The 17,859-nt window shown below is 37.6% G+C and overlaps 1 protein-coding gene across 14 annotated transcripts in view; it reads right to left on the reverse strand.

Annotated features, from left to right (window-relative positions):
- The window catches only part of CAMK2D (calcium/calmodulin dependent protein kinase II delta), a 321,314-nt gene that overhangs the window by 73,049 nt on the left and 230,406 nt on the right, over positions 1-17,859 (reverse strand). For 9 of the 14 annotated variants that reach the window (XM_019522011.1, XM_019522005.1, XM_019522003.1 and 6 more), the window contains 5 exons: positions 16,602-16,667; positions 13,856-13,928; positions 6,488-6,590; positions 1,119-1,202; positions 258-352 (listed from right to left, as the gene is read on the reverse strand). In XM_019522011.1, the coding sequence (XP_019377556.1) occupies positions 258-352; positions 1,119-1,202; positions 6,488-6,590; positions 13,856-13,928; positions 16,602-16,667 (421 nt within the window). Of the gene's footprint in view, positions 1-257; positions 353-1,118; positions 1,203-6,487; positions 6,591-12,806; positions 12,880-13,855; positions 13,929-16,601; positions 16,668-17,859 lie in introns of all 14 variants that reach the window. The other 5 variants (XM_019522006.1, XM_019522004.1, XM_019522009.1 and 2 more) reach the window with 1 other exon arrangement.

Below are 17,859 nucleotides of genomic sequence, written 5' to 3' on the forward strand. Positions count from 1 at the left end.
AAGTCCTGTTGTAAAACAGGCATTAGCAATATACTGCATGGAGGTATATTATTTGAACACAAGCACTATGTAAATACAACAAAATACTGCCCAAATGCTATTTACAGGTGGAAAAACAGTGGATCATAAAGCTGACTGATAGTAGAAGCATTGGGAACCTAATTCTTAGTTTTAACTCTCTTCTTACTTTAGCAAATTCCGACTGAAAGCTGCAACTATAATCAGTTCTGAGAGCAAATGGGCAATGGGATACATACGTCATATGCACCAGCTTTGATCTGCTGGTACAGTCTATGCTGGTCCTCATCCCAGAAAGGAGGATATCCCACCAGGAGAATATAGAGAATGACACCTGCAGGAAGTCGAGATTAGCTTTAATTGAGCCATTTCTATAAACTAGCTCCAGGTATATGAACCCAAGCTATAACCTTAAGGCAGTACAAAACAAATGACCCAATAGTAAAATCCCTACTTTTGGGGAAATAAACACTGTAAACAAAATTCTTGGGTGAAGAAGAGACAGAGCTCATGAGATGGCCATCTCTGAACAGAGCTTAAGGGAACTGTGTAACAGGAAATGGTGGCTGGAAAGTTCTTGTTAACTAGATATGTAGATTTACACTCTTCAGTAAATCACCATATATACATAAATGTTATAATAGCTCATCAAGGCTGTGTGTAAGCAATTTTTCTTAGTATTTCTTACATTTACTACCATTGATACATCCTTGCCTACAGCAGCACCTGCAGCCAGAGAAAGGTCAGATAACATGGTAGTTAAAATCATTATCAGTTTTCAGACTGATAATGAAACATGATTAAGACCCAGCTTAAAGTATAAATTATAGCATTTTCAACCATATTTGTTTTTTGTGCTTCAGGTGTGTTCCCTGACACAGTAATGCAAGTAGTGCAGGCATAGCCAAGAACAGTGTAACATTCAAATAATAAACAACTATTGAAAAGAATAATGTGGAAGCAGAAGACATTACTGAATTAACACTGAAATACACTAAATAGAGGATTGTATCTAACACTTGCAGTTAGGAATCTCCCTCTCAGTTCCACAAGGTGTTTTAAAATTAAGCTAAAAACAGTCCTTCAAAGTAGTTCCTTACCACATGCCCACATATCCACTGGTTTCCCATAGGGATCTTTTCGTAACACCTCTGGTGAAAGGTAGCCTGGTGTACCAGCAAAACCTACAGCAAATGAAGATGAGCAAGTTAGCCACTTAGTTGTGACAATAGCCGCATTCTTAATAATTGTATATATAATATAATAATACATTTTTTCTTAAGTTACTTCCCCTACTACCACCTTTTAGACTGTGTGTGCATTGGATATTTTCCTTTTAAACCTCAGTTCACCTGGTAGCAGTGACAAAGACAGTGCTACTACAGACAGGGCATCATAATTTTTATCATTATGTCTGCTATAGAAGAGATGATAGTAAAAAAAGCCATTGGCCACCTGGCTATTCCAGCAGTCCAACTTTTGATCCTCCTGGTATAGCTGTACTCATGACAGCACACCAGTGGGATGCTTCCTAAAGCACTGTAAATCTGGATTATCCAATGTAAGAGAATCATAAAAAGTTACAGAGAGGAAAAACTTACCAAACCATCTGTTCTATCTTCATGAAAATGCAGGATAATTCTTGACAGTACTTTTTATCTATTTTATCAAGGCTAGCCCATAAGGGATTTTGTTACCCCTCCTACCCACTCTCAAAACGAGAGAGACAGAAATGTGCACTGAATTAAATGAACATTTTTGCTGGCTGTTCACTATTATCAATATCAAGGGCATCATAAATTAACCCCAAGCAATAAAAATGATGTCTGTAGTGCTCACTTAGGAATTACAAGTCATTTCTCATAGACCTTTGATCCATCCATACATCCATCTTTGGAACATCTGAATGACATGCAAACAGATTTGTAAGGGATATTATCAAACATATACATTTAAATGGCATTCCAATAATATTGTTCAGACCAGAGTGGAGAAGAAAGCTACCGTCTCATTTTTCTGACTGTATTTTTCAGATAGCCCACTTTTGCTGTAGGCGACATCGTGGCAGTTTTCCATGATGGCACCTGTGCTTCCTGAGGATGTTTTCAGCACCAGGTTTCAGTGAAAAGGTGAAATCTGACTTAGACTCCAGTGAATCTGGCCTATGAAGGCTGCATATTTCTTCTCATTTTCTAAATACTGCACAATGCTGTTTTCTCTCAGAAGAAAACAGGCATGAAAGATGACACCAAATGTAATCATCTGCCCCTTTTCCTTGGAATACTATAAGCATCACGGAAAAATAAAAGCAGTAAAAGAGATAAGCAACTTCAGACTTGTTCAAAACACAACTGTAGAAGAATAGTACTTGTTTTGTGGTATTTATACTTGTAAGATTGGAAAATGCTTGAAGACTTGAATATGTGCTTGGTGACTATTTCATGAAGGGCCATGTCTCCCATCTCAAATATGCCACAACCCACAAGTCACATTATACAAACATCACAAGAGTAAATATATACGTTACAGAAAAGATAAGCAATTGAACCTCTGACGACTATTTAATTTGATAATGTATAAGCCTACAACTTCAGGAAAAGGAAACCTCATCCTTCAACTGATAAACTTGTTTTGGAATTGAAGAGGAAGGGAATTTACTGTAATGGTTTTGGCACTGCCTAGAATATGTTTTTTAAGTGTAAAGGAAGATGTGAACTGTGGAACAGGGTATTATCAGAATGAAAACATACATTTCTTAGTTTCCTTAGTTTATAAAGCTTCTACAGAGCTTTAGATAGAAACAATATTTACTGTTTTTTTATTAAGTAAACAATGGAATATTATTTTGTCCATTTTAAGGAGGGTTCCTCTGGTTTTCAGACTTGAGACTGATCCATCAATACTTTTATGCAACATCTGGAACTAAATGTCATGGTTGAAAAATGAAACTGCTTGACTGGCTGCCCTAGCTATTGCATGGTACCTAGAGCAAGAACTGTGCATGGCTCTGAAGACATTACAAATCTCTCTTGAATAATCCATATGCTTTCAACTTAGCTTTATATTTTATTGATGTTTCAAACAGCAAATAGAGACAAAGATTAAACAGTCCACAATCTTGATTTTTCATAGTGACAGCTAAAGTGTAGTGAAATTGTTAACTGTTATTAACCAGGATATTATATAATTGGTCAGAGCTACTGCTTGCAATACTAAACCCAATCTTCAAATCAATGGGTAGATGAGTGTGGGTGTATACATTCCTTTAAGCTACTGCTGATAGCAGTCATTTTAATGAAACGAAATGGATTTGTTTATATGGGTGGAATTTGTTGCCTGATGCCTAGAAAGGGCCATACAAGTAGTTTATTATTATTTCTCTATCAGTTATGATAGTGTCCACAGGTGCCAGTCAGGTTCACTGAGTTAGGTGATGCATATACAAATAAGAGGATATGCTTTTTACCGTTACTAGCTTATAATCTAAGATTCCTCTTCTGCAAACTACAAACTTCCTCATATTTATTTATTTGGAATTGAAGAGGAAGGGAATTTACTGTAAGCATAATAATAATTTATTATTTGAATAATCTACCATCTTTATGGGCTCAAAGTTAGACTTGTGGGTCTGTGGGACTAGTTCTACTAACTTCAATGGGACAACCCATATAAGCAGCTGTATAACTTTATTCAGGTTGCAAATTAGGACTGTTCCTAGTTTAGGACAAAATAGAACTAGAACTCAGCCCGGCTCAGTGAGTTAATTGGAGTTTTTTCCATGGATGGCAAATGGGATAATGAGTCACCTGCCTCAGTGAGTAGGCAGAGTCTGCCTAATACTTTTCCCTGTAGAATAAACACCTGCTAACAGGGTGGAGTGTTTTGGACAAAGACTACCACACTTCTCAGCAGTAGCTAAGGAGAAATAAAGGTCATTTACTTTACAAAATGTGCAAAACAGGAAAGTATCCTTCATTCTCCAAACACAACACGAACTCTGGGCCAGATTTTCTGCTGGCATCAATCCACTGACTGCAGTGGCAAGGAGGCGGTCCTCATTCTACCTTGCAGGACAATACAGAACACCAAAACGCAGAATGGGTCACAGGTTTTATTAGTATTTAAGAAAACTGTGAGTTTCTAAATTCTGGGAAACCCGCTGGAAAAAAAACTCTGCTGGAAGAAAGAGAGAGAAAGAGTTCAACAGTTTGTACAGGCAGGGTATGTGCGATCAAGTTCTCCCTTGTAAAGCTATGTTCAGGTCTCATAATTAGAAAGGGAGAAAAATTAAGAGATCCAAAACAGGCACAATCCAACAGAGAAAAATAAAGGGGTTGTTATAATATAGTATTTTCCTCAGCCCCCTTGTGATGGCTAAAATTTCAAATATTTAGAATTTTAGTGCTTATTGCTTATCATTCAATATAGTCAGTGTAAGTGTAGCTAACTAGTGTGGCAGAAAGCAAAATCATACTCTCACGGCCTAGCAGGGGAGCAGCTCTGTAACAAGGCAGGATTCACATTCCAGAGACAGAGATTTTTTCTTTTCTGCAGGTGGGGGAGGAAAGAATGTTTAATGAGCCTTGAGAAGAGAAGTAGTCTCATCTCCCATGCATTCTGCACAGCTACAGAAATTAACTTCTCCTGGTACCTGAAAGTCCAAATTAGGAATAGAAAGATTCCAACTACATTACATCTTACCAGACGCCTGGTACCTCCACTGGCTGGACAAGGTACATCAGACTGGATCACCAATGAATGGACACAGCTAGGCATACAACGAATGGACTAAAGGTATAAGACTTGAGAGGAACAAAGAAAGGGTGTGTTCATCATTCGGCAACTTCCTTCAGATAAGACCATGGCAAACTCAAGCAAGAGACCTGCAGAAGAGGACTGCATGCAGGCCAGCTGTCTGTTTTCCCGTGAGTATCTCTGGGGCACAGTGTATGGTGAAAGACTTTGCTTGCTTGCTAATTGTCATATGCTGCTACTGTGTATCAATAAAAGACTCCAACTTTTTGACTGAATGTATTATGATCACTGATCAGTCATTTTAGGGATGCTGCACACAATTGAGTATCAGCTGTTGATTTTTAAAATCAGGCCAACACCATGCTAACAGCTAATAGCAAAGATTTTTTGAAAATGAGTCTTATACAACCTTCCTTATAATTCAGCTGATGACTCCTACCAAAGGGATGGGAGTGGGGATTTGTCCAGCTGGGAGAGGATCAGTCAGTGAGCTACAGGACGAAGGTGTGAATTCTTTCCTTTTCTTTTTCAGAACCTCCCTGTCCACCCCTAATTTCAATTACCACCCTGCTCTTTATTTGTAGATAGGTGGCCAATTGTTATTGAGGGGTCAATTCTGTTCAAATTGCTTTCATGCCAGAAGCCTTGCTCAGTTACCACTTTGGTTTGATGTTGAATTGTGCAACCGTGCTCATCTTTGCCTAACATGTACAGTACCATGTTGCATTTTTTATATTACATCCTTCTGGAAGTTTATATAGCAGCCCCTGCTGAATTACTTGTAGTACAGGATACTCATTTTAAAAGCATCACAGCTCTGTAGAATTAAATGCAGGATTTTATGAAGACCTGCGAGAGCTGCAAAATCCTGGGCACTCATCCGAAATCACTGTTTTTGAAATAGCATCTAAAAAAATAATCCCAGGATTAAAACTCACTCTGGGTTTTTTTTTTCCAGAGATATGCTTGTTCTGTTTTCCAAGTCTTTTGTCATCCATATACAACAGCTGTATTTTGTACTATTTCTGAATGTGCTCTTTGGTGAATTATATTCAGTGGTAATATTTATATCCCCAGTATAACACTGTTGCTTCCGGATAATCAAAATCCATTATATAAATAATTAGGATTTAAAACACTTGACTTGTTGATAAAGTTGCCACTAAGCACAAACATGTACAAATTAGAATGTCTAACCCAATACTTCTCAACTTTTTTGGACTCGAGGCACACTTCACTAGACTTCAGGGATTAGGGGTGGGGGGTTGTCCGGGCAGGGACACATCTAAGTTTGGTTGATCTGTTCATTGTCTCACTTGTCTCCTTGCACCTGAGGCACTCTTCAAAGGGTCTTATGGCACACCAGAGAATTGCTGGTTTAACTCATTACTGACACAAATCCCTTCTTGTTTTATTCTGATGCTTTGACAGTAACCCCCCAATTTTGTTTAATTTTTAGATAGAGCTTTCCAGCTGTAAGTGGCACCAGGTGGCTGCTACAACCATCTTGTACTATCTTTTTCTTTAGTTTTGTCTTATGCAGATGGGGATCTGTTTGTTAGAGGCACCTTATTCAAAGGTACTTTGCTATTTTAAATATCCTGCCTTTTCCCTTTTTATTAGAAATATGCTATTGGAGTGGTAACAACAGGATCTACGAGTGAAAAAAATATGGAATAAAATGTAGGAGGAAGATAGAAGAAGGTTTACTTACCAAACCAAGCTTGTTGTTCTCCTTGAACTTCTATAGCCAATCCAAAGTCTGCCAATTTTACTGCTGCTCCCTTGGATTTGCTAGCTAAAAGCAAGTTCTCAGGCTTTATTTAGGGAGAGAAAAAATTGAGATGAGAACACATGATAAGTAAAAACTATTTTAAAGATTTACATTTTCCCACTGAAGTCCCATTACAGGCAATGCTGAAAAATCCAAAAACTGCCTTGCTGCATGGAATAAAAGCATGCGTTTTTTCCTCCACAGTGCAAAACTCCTAGCATTTTATTCTGGTTTCTACAGGACCACCTGGCCTGTAGATGTCCTTCCTCACCCTGTGTGGCAACAGAACTAAGTCAGATGTTCAGACCTACCAGTGGATTTAAAATGACCTGAGTGGTCATGTAAATGTATTACACTTGCCTATGTAACATGGAAAATTCAAAGTTTCTAACAGCTGACTATTACAAAAATGAAGAAATAAATACTATGTTTGATTTTGGGTGTTATCTGTGTATGGAGTTTTTCAGGATCAGGTGTCAAATCCAGATCTTAAATAACTAAAATTGTAATGTGCTTACCATAATACTATAACAGTAATAAGAGTAATGATTTTATGTATATGTTTAGAGAATGGGTATTAAATGGATTTTCCAGTGAAATTTCTTTAGCAGAGGGACTGTTCTTATTGTTTTTGTTTGCAATGCATTGGTAGGTACTACAATAGCAACAACAATAAAAATAACAATAACCAGAACAACTACTGCAGTCGCAATAATAATATCTTTGTTGTTGTTGCTGCTGCTATGTTGTGCTTTCAATTACAAGTCCATTTCAGAGCATTTTTAACCAGAAAATAGTTTTGCACTGTGGTGTACGCATTTGAGAGATCTCTTTTTGTTATAGAAATATGCACTACAATTGACATTTATAATTAACCTGTACTGATCTTTACAAGTTAGTGGTTTTGTGTTTCAGAAAAAAGTTGCAAAAACTCCAAAAACGCTTAAAGAAGTTATACTGATTTGATCTGAATTAAAATATCACATGCAGTATACACATTTAAAATAAGACCTAAGGTAATACCAGAGTTAAACATTCCTAATAGTGTGTATAATTAATCTTTCTCTGCATATCCTGTTAAATATACTTCTCAGACTGTATAAAAAGGCATTTTTCCAAAGATAACTTTACTCCAGGAACCTTAATCTTTTTGTAATTTGCAGAATATTTTAGAATTCAACAAAAAATGGAAAAAAGTGCTGGGATTCAGCTGTGAGCTCTAGTACCCTTTCCCTGCCAGCCATTTCCTTTTTCCCCCCCTTTGTTGCTATAACTCAGTGATTTTCAACCTTTTAGCCCCATGAGGTTGAAAAGGTCCCATGAGTGGGGCCCCATGAATGGTGCAGAGCAGGTCTGCAGGCTGGATCAGACCCCATGCCCCAGGAATGGGCTTAGATCCATGACTGGATCCTGGCCGCACCACCCCTCCCTTGCCCCATGTGCTGGGATTGGGGCCCAGTGACCCTGTGCTGCCTCTACTGGGCTCTGGGGCCCTGTACTATACTACCTCTGCCTGGCCCCATGTGCAAGGCTTAGGCTCCTGAGCCCTATGCTGCCTTCCACCTGGCTCCAAGTGCTGGGATCAGGCCCTGTGCTGCCCTGCATGCTAGAGCCAGTAGGCAGGCTTGGCTCCCCAGAGTGTGCAGGCACCTCCAGAGACTCATGGGGAGCTCCAAAGTCCAGATGACAAGGTGCTGGACCTGGCCTATGGGCCACGGGTTGAGCACCCTGTTATAAGTTTTTTCCATCATGTCACTTTTTTTTTCAAAGATGTAAATACCACTCTGTGTTTCTGTAATTACAGCTTCGGTTTATTTATCTTGGTTACTTCTGTAGAAGTGACCCTCAGTCATAGTTGTCACAAACGGGACATAGGTCCATTACTATTTGTTTTTAACTGAAGATCCAATCCTCAAGCACATACTTTATTTTAAACATGTGGGCAACCATGGCTTCCAATATACTATTCATGTGCTTAAGGTTAATCCTGTATATCAACATGCACCAAACTGGTGCCTTGGCAAACTTTCTAGAGAAGGACTGTCTTTTAGTGTATGCCTGCGGAGTGCCCAGAAAAAAGAGTGCTAACTCCATTAAGATGTCCATGCTTTAGGGCAATGCTATTAATTAACAACAATTATAATATTAATGGAAATGCCTATGAATAGGCTCTCCTAAAATCTTGATTAGAAGTGATTTTTTTCCTGTCTCACTGGACTCTTATTAATCATTACTCCTAAAACCTAGCTACCACTTCACTAAAGGCTAATGATATATGAACAATTTTTAATTCCTTTGCTGTGAACATACCTAGAAAAGTTTTGTTTAGAAATGTGTTTGCTTATTTTTCCCCTTACTGAACTAAAAAAACAGATCAAATGAACCTTCCTCGATTTCTCACCTTCAGTCTACAACCAAAAAAAAATCTAAAACCAAATAGGAAAATTTCAGCTCTAAAGAACTTTTTTTCTGCAAGTTAGGAGGATGAAAAATAGGACATTTTCTGACAAATATTCTGCTTGTAACAAAAGCTATAATATAGCTTTAGTTTTTCAGTATCTCTCTTGCTTAGGTATTTTTTAAAGACACATTTAATTTTGAAAAGGGATACAAGAAAAGTCACTCTACCTATCATCCTTATATTACTGAAAATTACTGGATTAATAAAACCTGATAAATGCAAGATTCTTCCTATCATCATTGGTGACAGTTTTTCCAAATAGAGATTAAGGTTTCTCAGAATAAAATTAAATCTTTACATTCTCTGAATTTTTAAATATCCACTTAACCACATTATCCCCAACATTTACTAAAAGAATTAACAATATTTTTTTATTGTGTCATGGTTTATTGATGCTGATATAAACAAGAATCCATCATACTTATTTCAATACATGGTCAAATACATTCCCAGAGACTTTCAGATAGATAAGTTTACAGTAATTACTTCCAAGAATGCACTGCTTATGTAAACCACTTAAAGCAATGGATGATCTTATTTGTTTGTGACCTTCAACAATCCAAACCCAGTGAAATGTCATCTGTTCTCAGTTGGCACAAGGCAATCCTAATTCGTCAAGCACATACCACTTCACAATATGTGATCCTATTCAAAATAGCGTTTCAGTCCCCCCACCCCGCCATTAGATCTCTTTAATCTCCCAATCAAATGGGATTAATGTACTCTAAGCAAATACTATTTTCATAAGATAATACATATGTTCCAATAAAAAAGAGCATATTTAGTCATATTGCAAGGTCAACAGCCTTCTGGGCAGTGTTTTGTGGGACCAGGCATTTAAACAACATGCAGCTGTCAGTTCAGGATAATAAGAAACACAGTAGATAATCATCATGCATGAACGTTGAATGGCTGGAGTGTAAATGCATAACTGGAGAGGACTTGGGAGACTGTTTAACAGCATAGTCTTCTGAGTCACTGAGGCAATTAATAGTTTGGATCAGAAAGCAGCAACTTGCACTCAGGAAGACAGTTTGGCTGCAGTCATGCATGTAGAATGGCAGTAATGATTAATAAAGTTACTTACAAATAAATTAACAGGGTTTATGAATGTCACTTCTAAAGGTCTTTATTCTTAAAGGTTAAGTGTGGTTTTTAATACATCTGGAGCATGATCGCAATTATTTTTTTTTCACAGTGAGAGGAGCATGGGGGCAGTAATCATCATGCTTTTGCCAGAGACAATGCTGCTGATTGCCAGTACCCGTGTAGCTTACATCTTGAAATGCCTACAGGGAAAGGCACCATGAACTTTTGTTAAAGATATCATGAATATTGGTTAGCTTAAAACTCTGATGGGGGTCACACTGTCTCTTCTTTTTTAGCTGCTAACTTGCATTCAGATAGCTTAAAAGAGAGGTATGCTTTCCTAAAAGGAAGTCAGGTCATTTCCGTCCAATATAAAATACAAACAGGCATTTCACAAAGCAGAATGCAGATGGGGTTTGCTGAAAAGATGCTGCCAAACTCAGAAAATCTTGAGAATCTGTGCAAAGCCATGATGGACTCCTATAATTTTCTTTCTGGCTTCCTTGCTGGAGCTTTTCCAGAGTTTCCCTGCATGGAGAGTTTTGTAAAGAATTTAACATAAACTTCAGACTATATTCACTGTCCTTTACCACTTCTACAGTGAAAGATGAACAGTTTTCAGCTTTCCAAACTTTTCATTTTGAAAACAAAATGGTTTTCAAATTAACTTGGCAGGAACAAATTCTCTCCTCTGTTTCCAATTACTTCTGGGTTTGCCAAGGTAAGAAATCCACACATGGATTGGAGTGTAGAGAACAGCTGGGTTTCGTAAGAGAACATTCTTTTTCAGGCTTCTTTGAAGAAAAATATACTTTTTAATTGATGGTACCAGAAACCATTCCTTATCTTCTTCATTTGTATGGCTACGCTCCCTTGTCTTTATTGTTTCTAATGCTACAGTATAGTAACAGTGTAGTAACAGACAGAACAGACATCTTAAAAGCACCTGGGCAGATTTCACCACCTTTCATTTAACATTTTTCCTTTATGTTATCCAGATGTTAAGCGGGATTTGTGGTTTGGACAGAGACTTAGCATTATAATGTTGTCTAAAAGCAATATAAACAGGGTAACTTCAAAAAAGCTTAGCTGTGCTTATGGATTTCACCACAATCCCTGGATTTTCAGACTCCTGTTTTCCTGGATTACAACCCCTTGGACTCATCTCATACAATGCTGAGCAAACTTAAACACACACCTGAGAAAGGAATTCCTCCACTCCTGATTACAAGGGAAGAGAGTCATAGCAAGCAGAGAACCACCAGAAGCCACCTTTTATTTTCCTTCTGAAAGGGAATTCTCTTTTCAGACAGTATACATTTCTATCTGCCTTTGATGTAAAGAAAGTTAATTTATATATATATTTGAGATCATGAAGACTGAGTTATGTCTGAATTTGAGATCATGAAGACTGAGTTATGTCTGAATTTAGATCGCCTCATTATAAATAGGGTGAGAAGGATTCTCTTTCTGCATTGAGAGACTATCCAGTTTGTGTCTGTGTCTTCTGGGGCAGAAAGTGGAGAGAACGCCTCACTTCCTTAGTTGAATCTTGAAACTTGCTTTAGAAGTGAGAGGAATGTTATACATACTCCATTCATTTGGAAGGCTGTTTGAATGAGAAAGGGGTTATATTTCTCACAGCAAAGGAAGCTCCAACCCCAAGCTTCTCTTCCAATACTAGTACTATCCTGGAAAACTTGGTTCTTTAGGAACATTATGGACAGACAATGGTAGACATTTCAGGTTAAAACAAAGGTATTACATGGATCAACCACCTGAATGGAAAATGTAAAACAGGTCTTGGAAAAAGTAGTCACAAGGAGGGTGACATTTTACTATTAGGACATGTGGCTTGTTTTTTGTAGGCTTCATGGGCAGGTCTCTCTCAAATGGCTTGAAATTCATAGTTCTGTAAACTGTATGATCCCTCCAGGCAGCTCTGGGATGGTAGACTGGAATACTATTTGTATAACAATGCGGACACCAAACACTTGAAAAATAGTTTTTCCCTCTTCTGAAACTTTTCCTTTCCTTCACCTTGTGAGAAGATATTTAGCAGCATTTGCAGCCTTTTTGGAATATGACAGAGCCAGGATGAGTGCTTCTGCTACAGCCTTGAACTGACAGCCTCTAGTCTGTGAACCACATGCCTTGGTGGCTGTACCAACCCAAGTGCCACTCCGAAGCTGACAGATTGAGAGATGGCATAAAGCTGAATGCCATGAAAATTATAAATATCAACATGGCAATCAAGGGATGACAGAAAAACAGCAAGAGCTCTTGGAGGACCTTGTAACAGATAGCTTGCTTTATTGTCTTCAGGCTTTGGAGATGTATTGTAAATCATTATACCCTGTGTGCGTATGTCTGTAAGGATCAACAGATAGATAAATGTATAAACAACGATGACTTCTTAGCGGGCTTCTTTCAGAGGATTTCAGAGATTTGCTCCTTTTATAAGAGAAGTGATCTTTATGCTGCTGAATGAGGAAAAGGAAAGCACCTACAATGCTTAAAGCTGGCTATTTTATGTCTTTAATTGAAATTCTAGCAAAAATAGTGATGATCCATTAAATGAAGGCGGATTCTCTGGCAAAGTAAGGTGTTTTGGTCAAGTCTAATCCGCTCCTTCTGCCTTTACATGCACAACTGCAGCTGAACGGTAATTAGGAGCTGTGTGGTATCTACTCCAGCAGCATTACTCACCTTCAGGTCCCGATGGACTACGCCCATCTGATGGCAGTGTAGCACAGCCTCCAGGATCTGCTGAATGCAATGACTGCATGCAAACACCAGGGGGCGAGTGTTAGTTCCAAGCTTACACTCACTGTCTGTATACCCTCAGAGAGACTGGGTTAAAGTGCAAAACTAGCAAACAACTGAGGATGTACACAATATACAACCTCCAGAAATGTACACACATCACTCGCATAGAGCAGCTACTATCTCAGAAGCAGCAGGATTCTATCATTCGAAGGTTTTGCCTTATTTTAACCTGCTTTACTCTGCAAAGGGCAGGTGGAGGTCAACACGGACTCTGCTTGATTCCATGTAGAAGGCCTGGTCAAGAGATGACGCTACTGCGAGGATCAGAACATTTAAAAATACAACGGAGTATGGATACTGACAAATGTTCCGACAAAATCATCTTGCAAGATTATGCTCAATATTTAACAGCATTTGTTCGGTTTCCTCCCTTATTGAGAGTTCTCTGCTGCTTTAGCAATCACAGCAGCCATTAAGGTAAAATCATTGTAAAGTAATGCATTTTAGATAAATTATTAACTTCTCATGGTTTAATTTAGCTGGTAATTATTATCTCCTGCCTGAGGGTTCGTCAGACTCTAATGCAGCAATGCGTGACCAGTTGTTCTGCTACTGCAACCCATGGTCTCAGAACAGAAGTGGTGTTTAAATCTACAAGCTGACATACATCACAGCGAAAGTGTACCTGCAGGTACAGAAATGAATGTTGAATGAAATCTGTTAGCAGGATGTCATACATGTTTTACTGTGTGGGATAAACCCAACACATTTGAAGGATACAGTCTTTTCACAACTTTTTCCCCTTTTGCCATGATGTATATTAGGCCTGCAGACTGGCAGACTGGAAAGACGCACCATGCATTATTTCTTCGCTTAGTCGTCCTGAGGGCGAGGAGGATAGGCAAGGGAACATCTCAGCCAGCCCACCCTCGGCCCTTACCCAGAAAAAAATAACATTCTTATCCAATTTATGGGCACCAGATACTGACCTTCAGGTCTCTGTGAACTATGCCATTTAGATGACAATGATTAACACTTTCTAGAATCTGCTGTATACAATGACTGCAAAGATACAAGGGCAGAATGGAAGGGAGAACATTTTAAAGGCACATAATCACATTAAATACAAAATAAATCAAAACAAAAAAATTATACGGAACAAAACCAGTTTTACATTTCCTGACAAATTTTAATTGTACGTTGAAGTGGAACAAAACAATGCTGAATATAAAGATATCTCCAGGTCCAACACAAATTAAAAAAAAAAAAGAAAAAAAGAAGAACAAAAAAAGACATTTAACATATAATGTATGACATCACCAGACAGAACAGCTTGTGTTAGGTCTTAATTGAGCGCTATGGGGATCTTTAAAACTTATATCAAATATTAACCAAAATCAATAGGAAAAAAATGAGTGGGCAGGATAATATTTAGTAGGTTTTGACTACTTTTTGAAAAGTGTTATAGTTTTACAAAACTATACATGTTATCATTGGAAGTCCAGAATTAACACAAGTTCTGAAACAAGATGAGGATCAGAAACAGAGTGGTAGGGATGAAAAGTAAAAGTAACGAGTAAAAACAAAAATTAAGGATAAGCAAATTTGAGCCATTTTGAATCTAATGGTTTCTTATATACAGTATCAATGGGAAAGTAAATTTAAATTATTCAATCAGGAGCTATATACTTTCATTTAAAATAGCAATGCCAAACAATAGCCTGGGTTGGTGTCACATGTGAAACAGAAAGCAGAATTAAAAACCTGAGACAAGAATTTTTACTTTTACTTTGGTGCTTAAAATATAGAATTAGTAGCCTGTTTTTATGTGCCCACATTTAAACTTTTTTAACCAATGTACAGTGCCAGCTGAACTCTGACCACCGTTCTAGTTAATGAGAAGGGCTGCAGTTTTTCCTTGACATTGAAACAGAAGTCTTGGTCTTAGATATTCATGGATTTGATATTGCTTATCTGGACGATTTTAGCCATGAAATTCAAAAAGGATGGTCATAAAAATCAGTAAGTAGAGCCCAATCCTGAAAACACTTTCACATGTGAATAGTTCCTAACTCATTGACTCCCACCGCTTGTGTGAATAAGGGTTTTCAGGAACAAGAACTATTTTATATTATAGAATATGTATCTATAAAAGGCCATCAACCATTTCTAAAGGGACACATAAACAATCACAAACTATATATACACCCACACCCACACATACTCACACACACATGCACACACAGATATATACATACATATATATATATACATATATATATGTGTGTGTGTGTATATATATACATGCATGATACATTTAGATATATTTCACTTAATTTATACAGTATATATTTAATATGAATATGAATCCCCTTCTATCATGTAATAACTTTAACAGGACCATCATGTTATTGTTTTAATCATATTTTTAAACATAATCTCTGGTCTTTGGCATCAACAATACAACCTGTAACTGTCTCCATAGAATTAGGTATTTTAAAAATTGTTCAATTATATTTTCAGCCCCCAAAGTTGTTAATCCAGATTTCTCTCCTGCAGCATGTTATGTCCAGCATAGTTTTAAATGCTCTAATGAATAAGGTTTCCACCATTTCTCTCAGGAACTTATTTCTCAATCTAATCAATTAAAATATCAGGAAGCTTTTTAATATTCAGCTTAAATTCTCGTTGCTCACCATTTTCCCATTATACCGTTTGTTATATACTTGGGATACCTGTAATATTTTCCTGCCATCTGCTAAATGCAATTTAAATGAAAGGAGTGTTGTGCTGTTATTTAAAAAACTTCTCACATTTGTTTTACATGAAATTCCTAAGTTCTTAATAATAATAATAAAATAGTCTTCCCCACTACAAAAGACTGACTAAATATTGTATTACAATATGGCACCTATGTACCATGTGTATTAGGAATAAATAGATGAAAAATATGATGTCAGATTTATTTTAAAATAAATTTCCCCACAACTTTTAGCAATGGGACAAATGTGAAGAAGGGCATTCAGGAAAGCTATGGATTAGAATTGTTTGCAGATGTGTAACATCATGAGGGTCACAGAGTTCTGAACTGGATAACAGGACCTATATGCCTATACCCCAGTAAAACAACAGTAAGCTTCAACTTCTTTTTATTTCAATAAGCATTTACAAGGGATAGGTAAAGATCCCACCTTTGCACAGATAGAGAGATGTACACTAGTTACTACAGTTTGCTAATGAAAAGCAATATATTATTTTAAATATTTTTTTTACGAAGGGAAAGATTTTGGAATCAGAACAGCAGTATTATTTAGTACATACTGCATTAGCAAACAGCTCACAAAGAACCTCACAATTTCTGTATGAAGTAGTATTTCCATTCAGCAGATGGGAAAACTGATTTACGTGGTTTTTGAGGACACAATGGGGTGCACCAAGAGATTAGGAACTAGAGCAAAATCCTCAGCTCTGTGTGAGTTTTATCTTTCATTTAAAAGGATTAGTATTTACATAAGGGCTGTCCATTACCAGTCCTGAGGTCAAGTCATTAGACTGGACCTTTCCTCCAAGCCTAACTGAACCCAGGAGGAAACTGTAGCTGAGGGTTATATTTGTTCTGCTCTAACTGATGCCAAACACTGTGATAGGTTTAAACACAAGTAAATGCACTAGTATAATCAATGGCAATGGTTTAAAATCTAATAATATTCAATATTCACGGAAAAAAGGACTTACCTGGCATCTGCTTCACTGTAATATTCTCTTGCGACTATGTCTTCAAATAGTTCCCCTCCAGTGACTCTGTTAAAACAATTTTTACTAGGGTCAAAAGAAAGCTAAAATGAAAAATATACTGCATTCACAACCTCATCTAGTGAGGTTAAAGAGAAACAATGAGATGCTATTACACTAATGCAAGTAGGCTGGGCAGCAAGAGAGAATAATAGTACAGAATGTGAATCCAGATATTATATAGCAGAACAGCAACCATGACTAGAATGCAGGTATCATTTGGTAGGTACTGTTCAGGAATAATGGAAATAAGTATTAAGATGGTGGGGAAGCATTATATAGCAATGACTGGCAAACTATACACGAGTAAGAAGTAATAGCATGGATAGAATAGCAATGTTTTCAGTCCAAATTAGTTGGGGAAGTATTGTGAAAGAGATTCTATTGGATTTAGGTTAAGAGCTGAGATTTATGGACCCGCTGGGCTGCATTTGTAGAAACCAAAAGATCATATGATCCAAGAAAAAAAACACTGCTGGGAGTTGTGTCCAAGATAAAGATCAGAGATAAATGCTACTAATAATTGTAGGGCCCAGTAATTTATGGATGTGATTGTCAACAGATTTCTTCACCAAATAGCACAGAAGTAACAACATGTGATGCTATTTTAGACCTGGCTTTGAAAAATAGTGAGGAGGAATGAATAAGAGAAGAACTGGTCATAGAAAATAGCCATGAACCAGTAATCACAGGTTGATTCTGTTTCACTTAGAAGGTGAAACAAAAACAAGTAAGTTAGTTTAAACTGTCAATTTCAAAAGAGAAGGCTGAGAAATTAAGACCAACTGCGGCCTTGGGTCTACCATGATCCGCTGGCTGGGAAATTGGCTCCATGGTCAGACCCAGAGGGTGGTGGTTGACGGAAGTCAATTGTCATGGTGCGCTGTGACCAGGGGGGTCCCACAAGGCTCTGTCCTTGGACCCATATTGTTCAACATCTTCAGTAATGATGTGGACATTGGAGTCAGAAGCAGACTGGCCACATTTGTCTATGATACCAAACTTTGGAGTAAAGCATCCATACCTGAGGTCAGGGTGGTAATCCAGGCTGACCTTGACAGGTTCAGGAAATGGGTGGACAAGAACCTGACAGTGTTTAACACTGAAAAATGCAAGGTTCTCCATCGTGGGAGGAAAAACCTGAAGCATGTTTATAGGCTTGGCAGTGCTACGCTGACTAGCGTTACGGACGAGAGCAATT

This window comes from Gavialis gangeticus, unplaced genomic scaffold (assembly GCF_001723915.1).
Source record: "Gavialis gangeticus isolate Ggan-Ray unplaced genomic scaffold, GavGan_comp1, whole genome shotgun sequence".
In the NCBI taxonomy this organism is placed as follows: domain Eukaryota; kingdom Metazoa; phylum Chordata; order Crocodylia; family Gavialidae; genus Gavialis; species Gavialis gangeticus.